Raw genomic sequence first — 25,900 nt, 5'->3', positions numbered from 1 at the left:
ATGTTTCTATGTTCTATCTGCCAAAAATCTGGGTAATAAAAGCAACAAAGTACCTTCACCCATTGCTAAAGCAATCATCAGTGCCTTTGAAATGAAAATAATGTGTCATACCTACAGTCATCAATACAATCAAGAGTGAAATAGAATCACCACCAATCAATAAACAAAACAAAAACAATGTTATTTATCCATTAAAGAAAGAAAAACATAAAAAGCATATCATTCATTCTTTCAAGCCTGTTCCACTATTCAACAGGATCATGACTAATCTCTATCTTAACTCCATCTGTTATCCCTAGTTCAATAACCCATCAACAGTCTTGCCAAACAAAAAATGATAAAATGAGAACTAACAGAGTACAATGGCATATAATGCAGCTACTGTGTACTGGTAATGTTGGGAATGTTTAGGGTGATAAATGGGGTACTAATCAAGCCAGCAGTTCTTTTTTTTTCCCCTCCATGGTGTTTAGCTTCTTGAGTTTTTGAAACTTCACCCATCCAAGCAAATGAAGGTATTTCATACACTAGTGCCATTCAGATGGTAGAAAGGCTTTAAAGTGATTTTGGACCTCGAGGGAGAGAGGAAGAGGAGAGCCATCCGCAGTACCACCGATGCGGCAGAGAGGGCCTCAAGATGGCTGTGGCTCAAAAGAGGGGAGCCATGGAGTCATAAGTAGCTAGCCATCTGGACACAAGCTGGGGTCTGATCATCCCCGGCTGGGTCACCTGGAGGAGGTTGTATGATGTTGAAAGACCCGAAACACCCGATGATTCCAGGAACATCACTGAAGATGTGTCCAGAAGCATCAATAGATGTATGTACACAGCTTCTTGAGTTTTTGAAACTTCACCCATCCAAGCAAATGAAGGTATTTCATACACTAGTGCTATTTAGATGGTAGAAAGGCTTTGAAGTGTGAGTCATTGGCCACAAGATATCCAGCCTTTTGACTGCTCGTGTGGCCACAGTAGTTATGCAGTTGGTGTACTGGAGTTTCTGATGATGGTGGGAAGTCAGCAATAATCATGCTATTGAACATCAAAGGTAGGTGCTTATAGTCTCCTGTTCAAGAATATTGCCTTGTTCTTTAGTGATGCAAATGTTATATACCACTTCTCAATATATGCCTCAATCTTGTCTCAGTCTTGCTACCTGCACAGTATCTTCTTTGCACAGAACTATTGTAATCTTTTCCCCTGAGGCCTACTGACCTCAGTTTACTAGAATACCACAATGCCATGCTTGTTCAGATACTCCTTTGATGTCATGGATGATCAATCCTACTTCACCATTGTGATAAGGTCTGGATATGAGTTATTGTATGGAAACCGAAACTGAGCTTCAGTAAGCTGGATGCTGGTGAGCAGGTGCCACTTGATAACATTTTATTCAGTTGATTGAGAGCAGGCTGATTAAGCGGTCATTAGATTGCTCCTTATTTTTAGGAATGGAGGGCAATATTCTACAATGTTATAAATAAAGATTTAGAAGTTTTAATTAATCAGCATACTCTGAACATTTTTTAGTCGGGGACGGGAAAGAGAAAGCGTTCAAGATTGTCATTGCAAATTGTCTCTTTAAACCTTTTTCCTCCTTCAGCAGCCAGTCTCAGTCAATTGGAAAAGGCTGAAGCAACACCAGCTGAACCAAGTACGGACAAACGAATTAACCTTACTTGTTATACAGACTGGAGATATTTAAGAAAAGCCCCCAAAGCCCCTATTGTTAGCGCCCATAGCTAACTCTGTATTTGTGAAGTCAAAGCATTCAGAAGCATTGTATCCTTCAAACAACTTGGATCTCCATCCCATCACAAATCTTGCTTTATTTCTCTCCACATGTCCCATTTCTGCAATTTAAATTATATTTAGTCTTTCATTCATCCAGTTCTTTTGATGTAATACTGCCAGACCTGTTGTTTTTTCAGTATTTCCTGTTTGAATTCTGTATTTTTAGATTTGTAATCATTAACAGATTACAGTTACAAAAAAAATGTTGCTCTGGCATTCTAGAATTCTAGTACAGGTATTCACCAGAATTCAGAAGACTGAGGGGTGACCTAACTGAAACCTATCAAATGTTGAAAGGCCTCAAGAGTGGATGTGGAGAGGGTGATTCCTATGGTAGGTGAGTCTAGGAACAAAGGACACAGCCTCAGAATAGAGGGGCGTCCTTTTACAACAGAGATGAGGAGGAAGTGCTTTCGCCAGGAAGTGGTGAACCTGTGGAATTCGCTACCACAGGCGGTTGTGAAAGCCAAATCTTTACTACTTAAGGCAGAGTTGTTAGATTCCTGATCAGTCAGGGCATGAAGAGATACGGGCAGAGGCAAGAGATTGGGGCTGAGAGGAAAAATAGATCAGTCATGAGGAAATGGCAGAGCAGACTCGATGGGTCAAATGTCCTAATTCTGCTCCTAATTATGGTGTTATGGCAATATATATATACATCTCTTTTTATAGCACAACATATTAAATGTTCCAGATCTTTTGATAACTCCTGAAAGTGTGCAGGATTGTGAGTTAATTAGGGGTTAAAAACTGCAAATCAAGACCATCACTACAGCGCCAGTGCTACAGTGGTCCGGGTGAATAAAAAAATATGTAACCCAGGGGTCTGGTTTAACTCTCCTCCTGCATGCCCTTGTTATCGTTCTTCCTTGAACATGGAGAAAAGTGACAACAGAGGTCAATTAACTTCTTTGAAATCATGGTCTCAGCATTTATATTCATGTATTATGCTTCTTCAAACTTCACCAGGCACATAGCAATTTCTTTTGAATTCAAACCCCTCTATTAATTGACTTAATTGTTAACTCAACTATTTTATCATACAAATCCAAATGATATAGCAGGATACATTTAGAGTACTACAATCCACTTGTAGTTATTTTGTACATATAACTTATCCAGAGTTTTATACTTCTCCTGATAACGCTAAACTCTAATCACTGAATTCCTGATAATAATTTGCAAAATATTTTGATATTTATTTGAAGTCATAATAAAGAAACCCAGAGGAAGTCCTGAACAAGAGAAATGTTTCCAATGCAGTATCTTCACAATTTAAATCTCAGTGCTTACAAGCAGTAATCTGTGTTTAACTCTCCACAGTTACTCAATCATAACTGTAAATATGTACTTTGTATAAAGAAACTCAATGCCATTAAAATTAAACTAAAAATATTTATGTTGTTCAAGACTTCTACTGGTGATAGATATATTCTATAAAAAATATATCATGTATAAATATAAAAAATAAAAAATGCAATGCCTGTCAGTCTATCTATGCCCTGACAGTTTAATTTCAACAATGGATTCAAAAAATACACCATTTCTATTTACATCATGAGCACCAATATCCACAACCTCTTCATTTTCTTTTAACACAAATTCTGATTGTTGGACAGAAAAGAAATTTTGTGCCCAATAATGATATATCTATGAACAAAACCTGCACATCATTTGCTGAACCACACGCTCAAGAGAAAATTATTCACCACATGATTAGAGATATTTTTTATCCATTAAAAATGCTAATATTTATCAAATTGTTCATTCCCTGTCATTACTATCACTTGATAAAAAGGTAATACAAAAACATAAAACATTCTGGACTCTTTTACATTTTATGTAAACTTAGGTCTTATTCAGTATGCTCATAAACATTCCTATTAGAAAAAACTACCAACACTGTGAACATTGCACCATTTGAGTATTTTGAAACAGCTAATCTTGCTACCACATGCATACATGCACCAAGGTCACCATAGCCTGACTTACTGGTTAGATTAGTATGTGGATATATCAAAACATAATGCACTCAATTAATACAACATAATATCAGAATTCAGTCTAAGCATCTTGTTTCAAAATATCTGAGAGAGGTAAAGAAAAAAAACACACTTATTTCATTACGTAAATAACTGAAGATGAACTTTTTTGAACAACTCTTATCACGTCCTAGCCATTAACTTAAAAGTATCAAGAAATGAGGGAAGACAAGGGAAAGCAGAAGAAAACTGGCAATATTACAATTCATGTGAGCTGGCAGGTTGGTCTGGTAGAATAGATGAACATAAACACCCAGCTATGATAATTAATTGGTTTGATCAGAATATGAGGAAGGTCATTCCCAGTATCTACAGCCAATAATCCTTAGTAACAAAATAATATCACTGGGAGAATAGGGGCAGAGCTTAACTTCCAAACCATGATAAAAAAGAAATATTTTTATATCCACCAATCATAAGTTAAATAAGGTATCGTATAAAAGGGAAGAAGAGATTTGTTCACTGGCCTTGGGTCCCTCACATAATCCTAACCACCACAGAAATGCCATTTTAAAGTACACAAAAAAAAAAAAAAAAAAATTTTAAAGTACTAAGACCTCGCCTGGCTGGCGGTGAGAGGGGCCCTCCCAGTCAGATCCCTCCTGTACGCCTGGAACGGTTCCACCACACCCCACTGCCCACGGGAGGACTGTAATGGGGTGGAGTCGGTGGCTCACCTCTTTGCACACTGTGGGTTCGCAAAGAAGGTGTGGAAGAGAATGGAAGGGACAGTACTAAGATTCATGCCCAGCAGCTGCGTTACCGAGGACTCCGTGATCTACGGGCTGTTCCCGGGGACGCACACGGAGACCAACATCCGGTGCTGCTGGCAGATCATCAATTCGGTGAAAGATGCTCTTTGGTCGGCCCGAAACTTGATGGTCTGCCAGCTGACGGAGATGTCCGTGACTGAATGCTGCCGACTGGCACACTCTCGTCTGCAGGAGTACGTTCTGAGGGATGCACTCAAACTTGGTGCAGCCACCGCGAAGGCCCGGTGGGGAAGGACCACAGTTTAACGTTCATCACCCATAGGAGGGGGAGAGGTTGGGTGGGGAGGAGACCTACCCTCATCAGCGGTGTGGACAGATAATCAACATGGTGCCCAACGAGTGGGTGGAATTGTTAATTTGGGAAAGTATTAGAGCCATTGCCTGCCTTTATTGTTGAAAATTTTGATTGTTAATAAGTCTTAACTCTTGACCAAGGGTTGAGAGTAAACGCATGATTTACTGTAAACATCTTTCATTTGTAAATGAACAGAGAGTCAACGCAAAATTTTTATTGTTAATAACTGTATTGAATAAGGACTCACAGTCAACGAATGGTTTTCTTTTCTTGTATGTAATTATTTTTATTTTGTAATATTTCTGAATAAAGTATTTTTGGGAAAAAAAAAATTTTAAAGTGCTTTCAAAGCCTTGAAAAGTCTTTGCTGAAGAGCAGGAGGTTTACTGCCACTAGGAAATCATTAATTCAAATATCCTAGAATTGCCATCCTATCCTGACAATTCACCTTACAGAAAATAACTGTTGCTCTTGTTCCTGTACAAATAATTCAATTCTATCAGCTGTACAGCTATTTTACACCAATAATTTTCTGAAAAATAGTAACTGGCATGTTCATGTGGATACATTCAGATAACCCTTCCTCTGCTGCTTCCAGACTGGCAAAAATCGTATTAGAACAAACTTACAACCAAAAGCTGAAGTCAGTTCTGCACAAAATAGACTGAAAAATAAAAGTATGGATTTGAAAACAGTTGTTTTAAGTATGCAAACTAAGTTCATAATATTTTATAGATTGCCATTTTTAACATCTGTTATGTTAACAAGTGCCAGGCACCAGAAACTTAACCTCAAATAATTGAAGTTTGGTATGAGCCCCCAAATCCTAAGAACTTTATACAGGAGCACAATTGAGAGCATCCTGACTGGCTGCATCACTGCCTGGTAGGGGAACTGTACCTCCCTTAATTGTAGGATTCTGCAGAGAGTGGTGCAGACAGCCCAGCACATCTGTAGTTGTGAACTTCCCATGATTCAGGACATTTACAAAGACAGGTGTGAGAAAAAGGCCCGAAGGATCATTGGGGACCCGAGTCACCCCAACCACAATCTATCCCACATCCAGGAAATAGTACCACAGCATAAAAGCTCCGGGACAGTTTCTTCCAATAGGCCATCAGACTGATTAACTCACGCTGATTTATGTGTATTTCTATGTTACATTGACTGGTCTATTTATTATAAATTACTATGATTGCACATTGCACATTTAGACAGAAATGTAACATAAAGATTTTTACTCTTCATGTACATGAAGGATGCAAGAAATAAAGTCAATTCAATTCAATGAAGAAACCAACCAAATGAATATGGTGTCTCCAAGAACAGGTCAGTGACTGGGGCATCACGCAATGAATCACCAATTTCTTAACTCCCTAAAATCTTTCTACTATCTACAAGGCACAACCAAAGACGGTGATGAAATACTGTACACTTGCCTAGATGAACACAATTCCAGCAACGCAGGTGGCTCAAAAGTATCCAAGGCAAAACAGCTATGATCACTATAACCACTCAAACAATCAGCTAAATATTCATATTTACTATCACTAAGTGTCGTGGCTGGTAAGTGCTCACAACCAATTAAATTCACCACAGTCAATCACTAACTTTACTTCAGCAATACCTCTGAAACTAATGGCTTCTGCAACTAAAGAGGACAAAGGCAGTAGATGCTTGAGAACACCATTACTTGAAGTGGTTTCTCTAGGTCACATACCATCCCAAGGTGGAATTACACAAATTCCTGAACAACAAGATGATCGACTTTCACCGGAAAATTCACTGCAGTACAAAACACAACCAAGGATGGGTAATAAAAGGTGGCATTGGCAGAAATCATCTCATCCCATAAATAAACTGAAAGCAATGCTTTCAGACTAATTATGAACAAAATCAAATTTAAAAGGCAACTTAAAATAATTGCCATGTCCTGCCGAAAAGCTTTCTACACAAGCACCGTGCAATAGACGAAGCACTCCTTTGACAAAAAGCAGGACAAATCTATTCTGGCTAATTACAGCCCAATCAGTCTATTCTCAGTAATCAGTAAAGTGATGGAAACTGTCATTGACAGTATTTGCATACAGTACTTACTAACCCATGACCTGCTCACCAATAGATACTCTGGACCTCTCATCTCTGCCCTGATCTGAGCATGGAATAAAGAGTTGAATTCTTCAAGTCAGCCCTTAACATCAAGGCAGCACTTGACTGAGTGTGCATTCATGGTGCACTTGTTAAAAATGCATTCAATGGGCATCAAAAGGGGAAAAAAACACTCCAGAGGCAGAAGTCATATTTCAATCATTCCAACTTTAGCTATTGCTGCAGGTGTTCTTTTCAACATAACCAAAGTTCAATCATCTTCAGTAACTTCAACAATAATCTTACTCCCCTCAAAAGGGTGGGAACAGGAATATTTGCTGATAAATGCACAACCTTCAAATCCAGGACGAAGCAACCAGTAGCACATCAAGCACCCTGAACATTGATTCCTATTACCACCATTACACATTGGCTGTAGTTACTCATCCAAGCTATTTGAACACCACTTCATTTAGAAATATATCACCAGTCCTTCAACAATGCTCAATCGAAAGCTTATGGAACAACTTTTCCAACAGTACTGTACAAAAAACAGTGACTTCAAAACAGTGCAGAAAGTAAAGGCAATGGGAGATGGGTCATAAATACTGGCCTTGCCAATGATTTCAAAAATGAATAAAAATCTCATAAAAATAAACTATTCAAACATCATGTATTTGGTGCCTCTTTGATATTAATTCTGCAAATTGGACATTAATTACCATACTTCAGAAATAATATTCCGTGTTTAACTTTGAAATTCATTGTTCAACTTTCACAAAATATTCTGAATATGCTAACCAGTTCAAAAGATGACCTTGTAAAGATCAGGTCAAACACAATGACACAAGTTGCTGACACAATAGTTTCACTGCAATTCACTGTGGATTTTCCCCAATTCCAAACACAGATTTAAACGAGAAGATGTTTCTGTATTCAGGTACAAGAAATTAATTTGTATCAATATTGAAAAGTATAGTAATTTTTACTGCACAAATCTATAATACTGAACAAACTGAACTTTGTATTACATGCCCTTCTAACTTACAGAAGTTTTTCAGTACACAGAAAAATCACAGTATAAAAACCAAGCTCATCCTCAGCAAGCAGAGTAATTTATCTTTAAAATATTATTATTGATTTAATCTTATTTATAAATCAGTCTTCAATTTCACGTGAAAATTAGGCAACTATATTAATCTTATTTTAAAGAATGATCCTCATATTGCTTCTCAAAAAATTAAATAGATGGAAGTAATTAGAAAACTCTTACCAGATCATGATTGGTTGAATTAGAGTCATCTTCTGGGAAAGGTATGTAAATAGCTAAGGCCACACAGTTGGCAAAAATAGCAATCAATATAAAGATATCAAATGGCCTGTAAGTCCAGTTAAGGAAAACTTCTGTTAATATGAATCTAAATACTTAATATATACCAAATGACAGATAATCTATCTTTTAGTTGCTATAATACTTTCATAGAAAACACATCACACTCTATATTAAGATTCTCCATTCTATTTGAAAAGCCATTAAGATAGTAATTTAATGAAAATTACTTCACAAAATATATATAAAAGAAACTAATCTTCAGTTAATTAAAATTAATAATAATTTATCATGAAACAATTGGACATGATTACAACAGTTAACAATTTTAGCAATTTACTACATTATAATTTACAACAATAGAAACTGCAATATTATCTGCTAGCTATGTTTATAATTTAGTTATATTTAATTGTTTTAATTACTTTGCAGGGCAACATCTGAAAGTGTGAGCTGTGGCAACTTCTTTATATCTGCTATGCAGTTTCACAGTACTATGTTATTTCCATACTGAAATAGAATGAAAAATATTCTGTAGCTAATGGTAGAGAGACATAACCAGGACAACTGCTTTCGGATTTTCTTTAATTTTGCATATGCTACTGCCACCAACTATTCTGAAGTTGGTCCCAAAGTAACAGCAAGCACAATTCACCTGGACATCATAGCAACACACACAAAATACTGGAGGAACTCAGCTAGCCAGCCAGCATCTATGGAAAAGAGTAAACAGTCGACATTTTTGTCCAAGACCATTCATCAGGACAGGATTCTCGTTTTACCCTGGACATCATATTGAAAATTTGTTAAAATCCATTTTATTTTGCAAAAGAAAACTAAACACTGTCAATTTATTATGAAAGTAAATATTTCCTTGATCAAGGTTGCATAGCTACTAAAAGCAAAATCACCATAGTGACATTACTGCTGCATTTAGGATCATATTTTTGTGAGGTTCTGAAGGTCAAGTGACATTTATATAGTATTTAACTCTGTGCTTTATTTACTTTAAGTCAGGTTCTGTTTAGTTTGTTTTTGAAGGCAATGTGTACATCCAAAAGTTTTCTAACACTTAAATCAATCAAGTGTGCTGTGGGTGGGGAGTCATGTTAGGTGAGATCAAGAAAGGACGACAGATTTCCTCATGATAATTCAGTGTTCAGCATTGGCAAGAGCTCCTGTTCTTTCATCTTAAATGCCAGATTATGAGTATAGGTAGGGTAAATGCAAGCAGGCTTTTTCCACTGAGGTTGGGTGGGACAACAACCAGAGGTCATGGGTTAAGAGTGAAAGATGAAAAGTTTAAATGGAACATGAGGGGAAACTTCTTCACTTAGAGGGCTGTGAGAGTGTGGAATGAGCAGCCAGCATACATGGAGCATGCAAGCTTGATTTCAACGTTTAAGAGAAGTTTGCGTAGGTACATGGATGGCAGGCTACGATCCCGGTGCAGGTCATTGGAAGTAGACAGTGATATACTTTTCTATGACTAACCAAATTTAAATTTCACAGCTAACATAGTGGGATTTGAATTCAGGTCTCCATCTTAATGTGCTGGACCTCTGCGTTAGTGTATAGTGCCACCAAGTTTCATATAAGTGATATTTTAAAAGTTAATTTGAAATGGTCAGACTGCTAATAAAGAAATACATTTCAATGTCAGGAAAAGCACAATAGCTAATTGTATCTGTGAATTAAGCTTGTCAAAAGATTTATTTTGTTAATACAGTATTGTAATTAGAAACACCAGTAATGAAAATAAATGCGAAGTTTTAGTGATGCACCTTTAGTGGTTATGTTTGAAGTCACCTTCAAATAAATAGGTCGCTGTAATTATTTCCCGTGCAGGTGTAACTAGGGCCGACAGAAATACCACAAAGATTCCTTGTTGAGTTCTGTTCACTTAATTTGTATTGATTTTCCTTGTTTTAGATAATATTATTTGTTGTGAAAATTGTTGAATATATTCCTGGCTTCTCTTGAAAGTACTTCAGCTGAGATTCTATCATCAAATATACAAAGTCCGATATTTGCTCGTATTCTACATGCAATATGCTAATCCTGCGATGACCTTGCAGGAACACAATCAAAAATTGAAACACGCAGCTAATAAATTTTCGCGGGTGTTATATCAGAGCCCTTGTGTACATCATTCGCGTGCTTTTCAGTAGAGGAAAAGGATACTTCCATTCTACTATACTAATACAGGCCCTTCTAATGGGATTGTTGAGATTTAAGCAGAAGAGGGCACGGGCTGGCCTGTTATTCGCGGTACTGCCTTGCTGTTTCTTGCTCTTGGCGAATTGCTGGCGTTTTCTTTGGGCTGCTGTGCTGCTGGGTTCCGTGGAGTTCATGGTTGCGGCAGCTTTAGCTTGCCTGGCCGCCTCGATCGCAGCTTGCCAGGATAATGGTGCTGGTCTTGATGGTTCGGAGTTTGATACGAGACCCGGTCCCTCGCTAGGTAATGCGAGTCTGTTGCTGACATAATTTACTCCTGTAATTTTATTTTAAAAATGTAATCAGAAATGAGAGGCCTTTCATGTTTTAAACACAAACTCTCTAAGAGATAGAATAGACTTAAACTCTAAAAATTATACAGTGGACCTTTAAATCATGAGCAAATATAACCGAGAAACCATCAGTTTGCAAGAGTCAAATTCATGAAGATACATTTAAAAACTGCAATAATAACTATACCATCTTAACAGCTGTGATTATAACTAGGTTGCAGATACATTGTCAGCCGACTTCAGTGGGGTTTCATGCACTCTTTCAATCTGAAACAAACATTAAGTGTATTTATTTAAACAGAGGATTGCGTATGTATCTTTCTGCCACATTAACTGTCACACTGCATGCTTCAGTGATTGCATTTTATTTGATTTAACTGATGTCTGCAATTTCCAGAAGCGGAGTTTCCGCCAATGTACTATATCTCATTCTTAAATATCTTTTATCTACATTTTCAAAGTTCTAAAACCCAAAATAGTGTTTACTAATGGACATATTATCATCTGCCGAACTCGTATAATGATGCTTAGCCAAATTATGTTGACCAAAAATGATTAAACACTTTATTCCTCCGTTGTAACCAGGATGTTTCGTGAATCAAAAAAAACCTCCAATAAATGCCAGATGTATTAATTAAAACCTTAAGTCATTACACCCCTAGCATCCTTGATTGTGCGACTGTTATCACTCAATCCACAGGATATTTACCTTCGTATGGTTCTCTTAATTCATACATTCTCGCCGCCTTAATATGACATCAAAAAATGACTATAAGCGAAATGGCGAGACGGTGCTTCATCCCCCGACCCCCATGGTAGTGAAATAAGGCGTCTAGTTCGTTCCCCTTCGCTTTTCATCCAACATCGTTGTAACATCCGGGCCGCGACTGTGCTTCAGCTCACTGATTTCATCGCTACCCCTGCTCTGTGCGCCCATATGGCGACTCCACTCGACACCTCCCTCGCCGTCTCCCGGAGCCCAGCCCCGCTGGCGTTAGCTCGCCAGACCTCGCCTCGCGTCGCCTGCTGCCGGCGTGACTGTGACACGGAGCGAGCGAACCGCCCGAGCGCGAGCTGGTTCACCGAACGAGCCCGCGAGGGGGAGGGGGCGGGGGCAGGTGTGGGAGTTGGGGGGGGGGGAACACGTGCATCATTGTTTACAGGGTGGATGGAGGCGGGAGGGCGCGCATTCCCGTCCCTGCCGGTGCTCGGCACCGTCAAGCAGCAGCGCGGGGGGTGGGGGGCGGTTTGTTAACCACCCCCGAGAAGTCGGGGAGCTGGCAACCAAAAGTAACAGCTCACCCACCACTGATCGCCTCGGCAAAGCCGGCGCTCAAACGATGGCCTCGAGGCACTGGCGCCGAAGAGGATAGGTACTGTGAGAACCATCCCGGTGATACTTTATATAGCAGGTTGTGAGAAAATGGGTGGGTGGGGGGATAGGCCGTAATTCCTCACCACTCATCCTCCCTACGGTAGATTTTCATCACTGCCTGTTTCAGGAAAAGAAATAGGGTGTATTCCTTTGGGAATGAAATTAGCATTTCAGGTAAAGGATTCTTCAACATTATTGAATTGAAACCATCGGAGACGAGAGTGCCATTGACTTTCAGAAGGAAATCGTCACCTTTGATGTACCACCTAGGTCTGCTTTTGCAAGGCAACATTGATGCTTCCCCATCCACACAACACCTACGTATTTGAAGATTAAATGAAAAGCTTCTAATGTCATACTGTAGATTGAATGAACCTTTCCCTACTGATGAAGGCTAATACAAATCCCATCAGTACCCAGCTTTTTCTGAGTATCAGCAATAATGATTTATTGGGCTCTGGTTGCCTCAGCTTGGAGATATTGACATTTACTGTGGTGTAGTTTGCAGTTTTGTGTGCAACTTTGTAAAACCTAGTAAATTATCAGGTAATGATGCCATTCCAGAATATATAATCTCCATCTTTGAACGTCCTGATGGGCGTCTAAAACATTAAGTATGAATGTCTAAATTCGGTGTGGAGCTTGTTGAATGATGCCTTGAATCCACAGTGCATCATCATTACCCACCCCCACAGCTCAACACATTCCAGTCTTTTTCCTGGGATTTAACTGGGATGGCTGCCAGCACCATTTCCATTTGATCTTAATGACTTCTTGGCCAGCTACCTGCCTGAGACTGCACAATATGTGTACACAGATTACTACTCTAATATAAGTGAACCCCAAGGCAACCTGTGATTGAATTTTATCTTTGCAGGGCAAAGATGCTGATAGTATGCAATTTCTATTCCTTTGTTTTATTAGTTTTCAAATAACGTCTTGGATTAGCTCCTCATCTCATTTGCTATTTCTGAGACCTTGCTGTGCACAATTTGCCTGCTACATCGCCTTAAATAGTAGCTAGACTTCAAAGAACAGCTTATTTGTAAACTATGAGGTACTATGAGGTTGTTAAAACTTTCTATGTAAATCTATACTAATAATGTAAATTATTCTATACTGCAGATTTAATCTATGACTAAACAAATAAAACATCTAGCCTTTAAATTTACTTCATTAATGATACTGTACTATCTAAAATAGCTTACCAAAATGCAAATTAATGTTTTTTCTACTTACCTACAGATTATTTTAGGATTTCATTTTATCAGCTTTGCCACTAGTTTAGATTTATGAAACCACGTAACATTTTCTCCCTGCCCTACCTGGCTCCTTTTTACCATGTGAACCCTGTCCAAAAGGATGCCCTCTAATCTGAATCTTCTTTCTCACTCTCTTCCACCCACCCTGGTTTTCCCGCCTTGGTCAATAATTACCCCTCACTGAACAGCTGATTGTTAACATGTTTGTCAGACAATGCTGTACACAAACTAGCTGAAGCATCTCATCCATTGCCATATAAAATTTATTTGATTGCAACTTGGAGTATCTTGAGATTATGAAAATCTTTCTTTTACTATTTTACCCTTTTCATCATCCACTGCCATCTTCTGGTCTCCATAATTCACAGTATTATTTTGAAACAAGGATAGGATGAAAAGTTAATCCATGTCTGTATACATGATTCAGTTCACTTCACTGCTAACCCACTTTTCATTTAAGGATTACAGTGCCTATTCACTTTAATGCCATAAGAGATTGGCTGGATAATAATCGTTTATCTGTGTATAATTCTTACTATGTAAAATTTATGCCGAGGAACAGTCATATCTTATTAGAACATAGTCATTGTTCACTTTTGTAAGATGCTATATCTATTAGATATCACTGTCAAATGCTGTTAATCTCTTCAATTTCTTGAATCACCCACTACTTAGTCTTGAAGGGAAATGATATCGCAGCCTAACTTTGAGATAGTTACAATCCTTCTCTAGGCTAGTCATTACACTGTCAAGGAGATTCAAATGCTTTAAGTGACCAAGTTTCTGCATTGTAAAAAGAATGTTGAATAGGGACTTCCACTGTTAATACTGTATTTACCACTACTTTCACCAGCCCACTATATTAACACTACAAAAAATGTCCACACCATCTTAGACCTCAACTACCAATTCCTTTCTACTCATCCCTCATTCTACATTCTCCATATGATCCAGGCTGCTGTTTACAAACCAAAGCATTGCCCATGCTACTTGTCTTGCTATCAATTTGGACTTTACAATGCTTTTTGGTTTCTGCTGATGTGAGAGTAGATCAGTGGTATGCATCTGAAATAATTATCTTAAGATACAAATGTACATCCCACCATAGCAGCTAAGATTTCAAATAATTGCATTAAATAAAGTTGAAATAAGAAATACCAGTAGTGGTGAGCAAAGACTGTTAGCTTCTTCCCCCAGGCCGTGAGACTACTGAACTCCCTCCGACCACCCAGGTCTCACCGCGTCTGAACCATCAGTAGCATTACACTCAACACACACAAAATGCTGAAGGAACTCAGCAGTCTAGGCAGCATCAATGGAAAGAAGTACAGTCAATGTTTCAGACTGAAACCCTTCGGCAGGACTGTACTTTTTTCCATAGATGCTGCCTGGCCTGCTGAGTTCTTATAGCCTTTTGTGTGTGTTGCTTAAATTTCCAGCATATGCAGGTTCTCTCTTGTTTGTGAGTAGCATTACACTGTTTACTTTTTAACTCATGTTGTTAATGCATCTTTATTTATTAATTTATTTGTGGTACTATTACTTCATGTGTTGTATGTGAGTTATATGTACAGTGTTATGCACCTTGGTCTGGAAGAACATTGTTTTGTTTGGCAGAATACAATTATACTGTTGAAATGACAATAAACAAACTTGAAATCAACAAATTTTTAACAAATTGGATCTGATTTGCTAACATTCTTAAGGGAAGATAAATTCCTATTTTTACCTATTCCCGACTATTTTTGAATCTAGACCACAAGAGAATTATGACTGTCTCTCTTATGCTTTTTGAAATAATGAAACAAGCCACCCAGTTCAGGTGCAACAAAATATGGGGTATAGCACAATAAATGTTTAAATTGCAAACTTTATAACTTAAGACTTTTAAGCCTGTCTAATTTGGTACAGAATGAGGAAACCTATTAAGCAGATTAAATAACAAGGGGAAATAGAACATTGGGAAAGTAAGGAGCTGCATCCCAAAATATGCCTGCCATTCGCTAGATTATCCAAAATGTATCTTACAAGAACAAATCAAGACTTGCCAGCAATGTTACACTAGCAAGACAGGAATTAGACATAAAGACAGGAGAGAAAAGATTAAGAAATAATTAAATGAAGGATAAAACAAAGAGCAGAGAGACAAAGAGAATAAAATTGATTTAACTTGTGACCTACTATGAATGATATCATGACAGATCAATTAAATTAGAGTAGTCAAGTTGTACAGCATTGAAGACAGACTCTTTGGCACAACTTATCTATGACAACCAAGTTGCCTAATTGAGCTACTCCCATTTGCCTGTATTTGGCACATATCTCTCTATATCTTTTCTATCCATGTACCTGCCAAATGTCTTTTAAATGTTGTAATTGTGCCTCTGATACCAGTTCCGTATACAGACCACCCTCTTTATGGAAAAATTGCCCCTCAATCCATGTAAAATCTTTTCCTTGTCATTTTATGCCTACGCCCTCTAGTTTTAGAACCCCTACCCTGAGAAAATGACTGCAACTTTTCAGCTTATCTATGCACGCATGATTTTACTAATCTCTATAAGTCACTCCTCACCTTCCTATGCTCCAGGGAGAAAAGGTCCTCACTTATCCAGCCTCTCATAAGTCCTGATAACGTCCTTGTAAACCTTTTTTGCTCTTTCCAGTTTAATGACATTGTCATTATATCAGGGCGACCAGAAATTTACACAGTATTCAAAATATGGGCTTACCAATGTCATCTACAGCTGTAAAGTGACATCCTGACTTGTATATTCAATAGCCTGTACCATGAAATCAAGCTTACCAAATGCCTTCTTTACCATGCTGCCAATCTGTATCATCACTTTGAAAGAACAATGTAGCTCCGCCCCCTTGGTCTCTGTTCTCAACACTTCCCAGTGCCCTACCAATTACTGTGCAGGTTCCACCTTGGTTTGCCTTACTAAAATACATTTATCTGAATTAAACTCCTTCAGCCATTTCTCAGCTCACTGGCCCAGTTGGCCAAGATCCTATTGTAATCTTGGATAACCTCCTTCACTGCCCATTGGACCACTAATTTTAGTGTCTTCTACAAGCTTGCTCACCATGCTACCTACTGTACATTCTCAAGTTCATGTTTATTTTCATTCAGCCATGCACATGTATACTGCCAAATGCAATAATGTTCCTCCAGACCTGGCACACAATACAAAGTAATATTGCCACAAATAAATTACAAATAGCAAAATATACTCCAGAAGATTGACATTTAGCATATAGTGCAGTTAAGACATAAGTTAAAATGTAAACAGTATAATGCTACTGGTGCTTCATAAGTGATGAGTCCTGCGTGGTGACAGGAGGGTCAATAGACTCATGGCCTGGGGAAGAAGTTGTTTCCCATCCTGACAGTTTTTGTCCTAATGTTATGGTACCTCATCCGAATAGTTAATATAAAAGACAAACAACAATGGACTCGACACCAGTCTCTGTGGTATACCGCTGGTCACAGGCCTGCAATCTAACAAAAGACCCTCTACCTCTTACTGTCAAGTCAATGTTCTTACGTTACAGAACAGCCAACCATGCAGTACCTCATCAAAGGCCTTGCTTAGCTCCTCAATTAATTAATCACATCTACTATTATTGTCCACAAAAATCTTAATTGACTTTATCAATGCCCACATCTACTTATTTTCCTCCAATATATTCTAAAGAATATATGCAGCATCTTTTATTGAACATTTGTGACTCTGCATGACAAAAAAATTCAACTTCTATAAAAAAAATAATAGATTTGCTGGGTAATTTTGAATTATGGAACATAAGAATTTAAAAATTGATATCATGTGCTTCTGTTTATGTGTTTGACAGCATACCTCCATTTAAAAAATAATCCCATATTCAATAGGTGACATTTCCATGAGAATCAAGGACTATAATGCTCCCTTGTGGTTGTCAAGTGGATAATCTTGAGATGAAGGAATTTGAGTGATAGACTAATTATAAAATTAGAAACATTTATTTGGTTTCAGTTTTGAATATGAGTAAAGAAACAGAAGCAATAATATTGATCTTAATTCCTGTTAAGTTACTAAAGCGGAGTGTGAGTTGAAACCATATTTTAAATTTTCATCAGAGTTCAGGTACTGCTAGCATCGTGTAAGAAATAACATTTCCCCTTCAGAAAAATGAACTCTTGCAATTTGTTAATAGAAAAAAAGTCAAAAACTGTCCTTCAAAGCATACAGCATTTGAGAATGCAATTTCATTACTATCAATGCAATCCAAACATGATGCACTTGCAATAATCATCCATTAATGCATCTGAAACAGCTAACAAGCCCTTTGACAGTTATAAATGTGGAAAAGTTAATTAATCCAACTGCAGAGTGTGCAATATTGGAGAAAAATGGCTGAATGCCAATTTTTTTAAATATTTGCTGATGAGGTCCTCTATATACCAGCAACCTCTAATATGGAGAAATGAATATAAGAACATAAAAAATAAAAGCAGGATTAGGCTATTGGTCCCTTGTGTCTTCTCTGCTATTCAATAAAATATTTTACCTCAGTATTAATTTCCAACATTAACCCCATATCCCTTGATTCCTCTACTATTCATAAGTCTATCAATCTCTGTGTTTAATTTTGGTGCCCAAGCCTTCACTCTGGTTTTTATTTCCATACTGAACAACTGACATGTTATTTTAAGGCCATGATTTTTTGGTTTTCTGACACTCCAGCCACTAAAACAACATCACTGCATTTAATCTATTTTGGTCAATAAGAATTATGTATGTTTCAATGAAATCACTTGAATATTCTAAACTTGAGAGCATGTAAGATTCAAGATTCATTTATTTATTATTAAAGAATGTATAAATTATACAACCTTAAGATTTGCTTGCTCGCAGGTAGCCACAAAGCAGGAAACCCAAAGGAACCCAATTAAAGAATAAAAATAAAAGACCAACATTTGATGAACAAGAAACACATAATGCAAACAATTGAAGCAAACAACAACATTCTGAACCAAAATTGTCACTGTTTGCTTCAATTGTGTATTTTTTTCTTTCTCTTAACAAACATGGTTAACTTTTATTTTTCCCCCGGGACAAATCTTCTCAACTCCAGGAATGAATATAGTGAAGCCTTGTTGCTCTCTCTGCTTCTCAAGTGTCTATTAGGAAATGTATTCTTCTTTGCTTTTATTAATTCCTCCAGCTTGCTGTAAATGTTGCATGTCTTCAAATAAAGAGTATAAAGTTATGTCATCTTACTATTTTCCCTACACTGACTCACTTCAGAGGTATTTAAATGTATTTGCCCCTTTGTGATGGACTGGTTATCAAAATCAATTTTGGTAGCCTACACTATATCCTTCGACTTTCTCTTTACTTTTTGAAATGTCTTGCCACCAGAACCCATTCCCCAACTGTCTAGCTTTAAACAAGTTCAAGTATGAGCTGCCCCGGACATGTGAAGCTGACGACAATCCTAGAACCATGTCACTTAAAAGATAAGACAGTATCAACTATTTGGAAATCTTAGCAATATCTCATAAATTGAACAATAAATAAAAAATGAAAAGTTAAACTGAAATATTGTAATGAATAGTTTAGCTTGTGTGTAGATTTGAAGAAAAATAAATGAAAAAACACTTACTGAAATAAATGCAATCAAGAATGTGACACAAGTGGACATAAAATATGTTGAGTTACACATGTGATATTAAATAGTGATTTTTAATATACAAAATAGACTTTCTGCTGGCTGTACCTTTTTGTCTGTTTGTTTAGAAGCTGTGCTTCGAGATCAATTCCTTGAATTTAAAAAAATCTTTCACTTGTGACTGTGACTACTTGTGTCTGTGACTTTCTCTGGCCATGTTGCCTCACCCAAAATTTTATGTTCCTGATAATTAGAGAGTTATAATCACCTCCAGCCCATAAATGCCCACCATATCCTCCACTGTTGTATCTCTTTCACTAGAATTTACTGCCTTCCTTTCCTCTTATAAGATCCTCCCTAAACCAGATTTTTGGTTACTCATATCCTTGCATGTGAATCGCCATCTTCTTGAAATTCTATCTGTTTTAAATATATAAGAGCAATACACAAAATGCTGGAAGAACTCAGTATGTCAGAGATCATCTATGCAAACAAATAACAATCGACGTTTCAGATCAAGACCCTTCATCAGGACTGGAAAGGAAGGGGGAAGTTGGCAGAATAAGAAGGTGGGGGGGGAGGAGGACAAGCTAGAAGGTGATAGGTGAAGCCAGGTAGGTTGGCGAGGAGGATGAAGTCAGAAGCTGAGAGGTGAAAGGTGGAAAAGGCAAAGGGGTGGAGGAGAAGGAATCTGATAAGAGAGGAGACTGGACCATGGAAGAAAGAGAAGGATGAGGGGCACCCGCGGGAGGTGATAGGCAGGTGAGCAGAAGAGGCCAGAGTGGGGAATTGAAGGGGCAGGGGGAAAATATTGCCAGAGATTGGAGAAATCTATGTTCATGCCATCAGGTTGGAGATAACTAATATGTGGTGTTTCTCCTTCAACCTGAGAGTGGCCTCATCATCACAGAGGAGGAGGCCATGGAGTGATGTGTCGGAACGGAAGTGGGGATAGGAATTAAAGTAGTTGGCCATAGATGCAGCAGAAGTGCTCAATCTACATCAATGTGGAAGCCACATTAGAAGCACCAGATACAGTAGACGACCCCAAAAGATTCACAGGTACCTCACCTGGAAGGACTGTTTGGGGCCTTGAATGGAGTTGAATGGACAGGTGTAGCACTTTGGCCGCTTGTAGGGATAAGTGCCAGGAGGGAGATTAGTGGGGAGGGATGAATGGCCAAGGGAATCATAGAGGGAACAATCCCTGCAGAAAGCAGAGAGTGGTGGTGAGGAAAAGATGTTTTTAGTGGTAGGGTCCTGTTAAAGATGGTGGAAGCTGCAGAGAATGATGTGTTGGACGCCGAGGCTCATGGCATAGTAGGTGAGGACAAGAGGGGAGGCAACAGAAAGATGGGATAAATGCATATGCTGGGCAATGGAGGAGATGCGGCTAGGGCTAGCATCAGTGGTGGAGGAAGGGAAACCCCATTCTTTGAAGAAGGAGGAGAAGGAAAGCCTCATCTTTGGGAACAGATGCAGCAGAGACAAAGGAACAGAGAAAAGGGAATGGTATTTTTACTGGAGACAGAGTGGGAAGTAGTATAATCAAGATAGCTGTGGAAATCAATAGGTTTATAAAAGATATTTGTAGACAGTTTGTCTCCAGAGATAGAGACAGAGAGACCAAGGATGGGGGGGGAGGAGATGTGTCAAAAATGGACCGAGTGAGTTCAAGGGCAAGGCAGAAGTCGAAGAAAAGCTGATAAAATTGATGAGCTTAGCAGTGCCAATACAGTTGTCAAAGAAACACTGAAGACGTTGGGGAGCATTACCAGGGAAAGCTTGGAACATGGGTTGTTCCACAAAGCCAACAAAAAGGCAGGCATAGCTAGGACCCATGCAGTTGCCCATAGCTACAGCTTAAGCTTGGAGAAAGTGGGAAGAGCTGAAAGAGAAATTGTTGAGGATTAGGACCATTTCCACCAGATGAGGATGGTGGTGGAGGGGAACTGGTCGGGTCTGTTGTTGAGAAACTAGAAGAGAGCTTTAAGACCACCTTGATGTGGGATAAAAATGTATAGGGACTTGACATCCATGGTGAAAGTGAGATGATAAGGACCATGGAAACAAAAGTTGTCGAGCAGATTGAGAGCATATGAAGTGTCACAGATGTCGGTGGGAATGGATTCTAACCAAGAGGGATACAATGGAGTTAAGGTATGCAGATACGAGTTCTGTGGGGCAGGAGCAGAGAAACAATAGGCCTACCCAGGCACTCAGGTTTGTGGATCTTGAGTAGAAAGTAGAAATGAGCAGCATGGGGAAGGGATCTATGAAGTTGGTGTCAGTGGGTGGGAGATCTCCTTCAGAGTTGATGAGGTAGGTGACGGTGTGGGAGACACTGGCCTGATGGTCCTGAGTGGGGTGCTTTTCAAGGGCTAAATAAGAGGAATTGTCTGAGAATTGTCGCCTAGTCTCAGCAAGGTAGAGGTCAGTCCACCACTCTACAACAGCACCTCCTTTGTCTGTGGGTTTGATGGTGAGATTGGGATTGGTGCGTAGAGAGTGGAGGGCAGTGCATTCAGAGGGGTTAAGGTTTGAAGATGAGAAAGGAGTACTGAAGTCAAGCCTGCTGCTGTGTTGTCGTCAATTAGAGATAAAAAGATCCAGAGCAGGCAGAAAACCAGAATGGGTTTTCTCTATAATGTATAAGATGCAAATTGTTATTGTAAAGCTTAGAAATAATAGGAATTCTATTCTATTACATTATTTGAGGAAACAATTGTTATGTCTAGAAAGAAGAATCTGATGGCAGTTGATCTGGAATTTGCTAAGGTACAAAGATCAATTGGTTTGTTCCATAATAATAATAATAATACTTTATACATTTCACAACATTACCTTGTGTATAGGAGCGACTGATTTCTATACTTACTGGAGCTGATTTGGCAGCATCATGACCATTGTACTAGGCTACAATAGTGCACTTTGGCTCCGAAAGCAATAACCTCTTGGTGGGGGTAAGGAAGTATATACTGTAGGTTTTTCAAAATTCATTGTCTTTCCCTACATCCTGCAGCTTGTTAATATCAAAATGGTCACCTATTACTATTAATTCCTCAGCCAGAGCCATATTTATCAGTGGGATATATAAACTACTACCATGGAGCAAATTATTTAATCAAGGCACAAACAACACACTGAAATAACTGAGGGTAGATGGTAACCCTCAAAGTAATACACAAGCACATGGTTAGCTTGTTCTGCCGATATATTGCCCATGGATGGGGAGCCTGACTGTCATTCTGCACTGCTTAATCATTGTGCGCAGGTAGCTGCTTCTGTTATATTATACTTGCTGCTGAGGTAACACCTACTATGAGTCAGAGAGAGTATCATGTCCTCTGGACTCCCAAGGCTATCTTATCCTCATGCTGCTATGTGATGACAACTCAATTTCCAGTTGTTATGTTTTGTTTCAGATAATAGTAGAGGGGGAAAGGCAACACAATAGAGAAAGCCATAAAAATACTAATGTGTTGATAGAAAAGTAAATCACAAGGACAGTTTTTTAAATGTTATGATCATGTAATATTTATGTTTACCCAGTGAGGATGGAAGTAAATGACTTTCCCTCTCTGTTTTTCCCTCCTTTAAAATCCTGAAATCTAATCACCTAATTAGCTAATTTTTCATCAATGGTTTAGTAGCTCTTTCATATGTATTTTTATTTGTGAATTGTCTCTGAATATCTATTTTAATTGTAAAATTTATATAATTATATTTTATTCTTAATCACTATTATACTCTACCTAACAGTGAACTCTACTTCCTTTACTATGCTAATGCTTTTGAAATCTTTCCTTCATTATATTCAGTGACTTGGAATTTAGTTTTTGCATCTAAAGGATGCTGCACATTCATCAAAATCAAATTTAACCAAGTCCTAACAAATCAAAATCAGCTTTTTTTTAAAAATCACAAACAAGAAAAAATCTGCAGATGCTGGAAATCCAAGCAACACACACAGGCCAGGCAGTATCTGTGGAAAAGAGTACAGTCGAGGTTTCGGGCCGAGTCCTGCTGAAGGGTCTTGGCCTGAAATGTCGATTGTACTCTTGTCCATAAATGCTGCCTGGCCTGCTGAGTTCCTCCAGCGTTTTGTGGGTGTTGCCCAGCATTTTTTTCAATTGTGTTCATGATCATTTTTGCTCCTTTTTGGATGTTTTTGCAATACTCAGAAACTAGTCCATTGGCACTTGATTCTGACTATGCAGTGTTTTATTCCCATGTGCATTTTCACAAAGTATTAACATAAAGAAGAATGTTGGCATTTGAGTTAGTTCAGGGGATCCTGAAACATTTTTACTCTTTTTTTGTAGTGTAATCCATACTATAAAGTTAGATTACACTGTAAGACCTGTTTTGCAATAGCTATGTGTATTTCAAATCAACATCAGAATGGTAAAACAGAAAGTGATAGTTTTCTCTTGTACTAACTTCACCTCTGGAATCATGTTCCCATTTCATACTCATGATTGTGCTATCCAATCAGTGCTAAAGATCTTGTTTATTGCTTTGGTGTATATCCATGTTCCAGTTTAGGACCAGCTTGAATCCATTGAAGCTACCTGGAATTGTTTAAAGCTGTAACCACTTAAAAAGGATATATTCATTGCCTGCAGCTACTTATGGAAAGTTGGTGGAAAACCATGACAGATTGCAGATGAGATTACCGTTTCTTGCCCAGAAAGCCATTAGATATGATATGCAATGACAATGGCAGCAGGTGGCTAAATAAAATCATGATTAACACTGAAGCATCCGCAATCTGGGTGTGGTGTGGTGCTGTACTCTGAGAAAATGGTACTGGCTGTTATCTGCATGTGGTGAATTACCTGGCATAAGCACCCAAAGGTGGTTCTTTAGTTATAGTTAAGTGGCAGATATTCAGTATATGAGATCACATGCAACTTCTACTCAAATGAAGTGTGATTTGAATGCATAATGTAGGCCTTTCTGAAAACCTACATGAAATGTCAAGCAGCATAGATATATTGAGAGCCAACTTTGCTCAAGGTTCAATGTGAGACTGGAGCTTCTCCTTTTTGATATGGAAATGATTCCCAATTTCACTTTCAACCTGTGTGGATCCAACTGTCACACAGTTTTGAATGGCTGAGGCTTACTTTCCATTGCAATTAAGACAGATGGTACATAATATTTGAGAGCTGCAGAGGAATCTCTTTCTTCTCCCATGCAAGAACAGCTTGTTGCAATGCAAACTCTAACTAATGCCATCATTCCAGTGCCCAAAGATATGAGGATTTGATGGAATTCCAGCATTCTGCTCTCCAGCAGATTATTAGAATTGTTTAAGTGCCATGCTGGTTGAGTGGCTGAGGGTTCATAGTGATGCAACTATAAAGAAGGCAAGACAGCAGCTATTTTTCATTCGCAGTTTTTTGGAGATTTGGCTTGTCAACTAAAAACACTCGAAAACTTCTACAAATGTACCATGGAGTGCATTCCAATTGGCTGCATCACTGTCTGGTATAGTGGAGGAGGGGGCTACTGCACAAGGTTGAAGAAAGTTGCAGAAACTTGTAAAATTAGTCAACTCCATCATGGGTACTAGCCTCTGTTGTATCCAAGACATCTTCAAGAGGTGGTGCCTTAGGAAGGTGGTGTCCATCATTAAGGATATCCACCACCCAGGATATGCCCTCTTCACACTCTTACTGTCGGGAAGGAGGTACAGAAGCCTGAAGGCACACACTCAGCAATTCAGGTACAGCTTCCTCCCCTCTGCCATCAGATTTCTAAATGGACATTGACCTATGAACACAACGTCACCATTCACATCAAAGTTGCTGGTGAACGCAGAAGGCCAGGCAGCATCCCTAGGAAGAGGTACAGTCGACGTTTCGGGCCGAGTCCCTTCAGGGTCTCCTGCTGCGTTCACCAGCAACTTTGATGTGTGTTGCTTGAACTTCCAGCATCTGCAGATTTCCTTGTGTTTGCATTTTTAAAAACAACCTTGCTATTTTCTTATTTCTCTTTGTTTTTGCACTACCTGTTTTAACTTAACTATTTAATAGACATATCTATACTTACTGTAACTCCATTTTTCTCTGTATTTATTTATCATGTATTTCATTACACTGCTGCTGTAAAGTTAACAAATTTCACGACATATGCTATTGACATAAACCTGATTCTGATTCTGATTCATGAAGCTTAAATTGTTGGTCCTCTGAATGAGGGTATTCATGATTCTGTCATTATCACATGGCTGCCCTTGCTAGCCCGGGTAGTTGCAGTACATAGTGAATTGTTACAATCCAAAGCCAGGCCATTTATGCTGCATCTTATGAACATCTTCAGTCTCCACTGCAGCCACAGTTAAAATACTGTGCAGGAGGAGGAAAACAATCAAAGATAAATGGAGGTCAGACATTAAGTATGTACAGAAGAGAATTCCATTACTTTTTGTATGGTTTTAGTATTGATTAGCTGTATAAATATGATTTGGGAGATGGATTTGTTAGTTCTTGTTAATGAATTAAAGACAAATCAAGAATGAGATGATCGGCTACAGGGTAGCATTATTACACAGTTCCAGGGACCTGGATTTAATCCTGACCTTTGTTACTGTCTATGTATGTGGAGTTTACAAATTTCTCCAGTGTGTGTATAAATTTTACCTCCTTTCTGTACCAGGGATGTGCTGATTGGCAAATGGCTAATGTAAAGTACCCACTGGTGAGTCGGGTAGCAGCAGAATTGGGGGGGGGGGGGTGGGAGTTACGGGGAGTTGATGGGTTTGT

The 25,900-nt window shown here is 38.5% G+C and overlaps 1 protein-coding gene across 1 annotated transcript in view; it reads right to left on the bottom strand.

Moving 5' to 3' along the window:
- Positions 1-11,843, bottom strand: part of LOC140211037 (voltage-dependent L-type calcium channel subunit alpha-1D-like) — a 383,898-nt gene extending 372,055 nt beyond the window's left edge. Inside the window, exons 1-3 of the mRNA XM_072280398.1 lie at positions 11,542-11,843; positions 10,507-10,816; positions 8,266-8,371 (exon numbers count right to left, since the gene is read on the bottom strand). Coding sequence (XP_072136499.1) covers positions 8,266-8,371; positions 10,507-10,816; positions 11,542-11,569 — 444 coding nt within the window. The 5' untranslated portion in view covers positions 11,570-11,843. The remainder of the gene's footprint in view (positions 1-8,265; positions 8,372-10,506; positions 10,817-11,541) is intronic.
- Positions 11,844-25,900: the final 14,057 nt, after the last annotated feature.

Source organism: Mobula birostris, chromosome 16 (genome assembly GCF_030028105.1).
Source record: "Mobula birostris isolate sMobBir1 chromosome 16, sMobBir1.hap1, whole genome shotgun sequence".
In the NCBI taxonomy this organism is placed as follows: domain Eukaryota; kingdom Metazoa; phylum Chordata; class Chondrichthyes; order Myliobatiformes; family Myliobatidae; genus Mobula; species Mobula birostris.
This window is presented reverse-complemented; position numbering and strand designations above follow the sequence as displayed.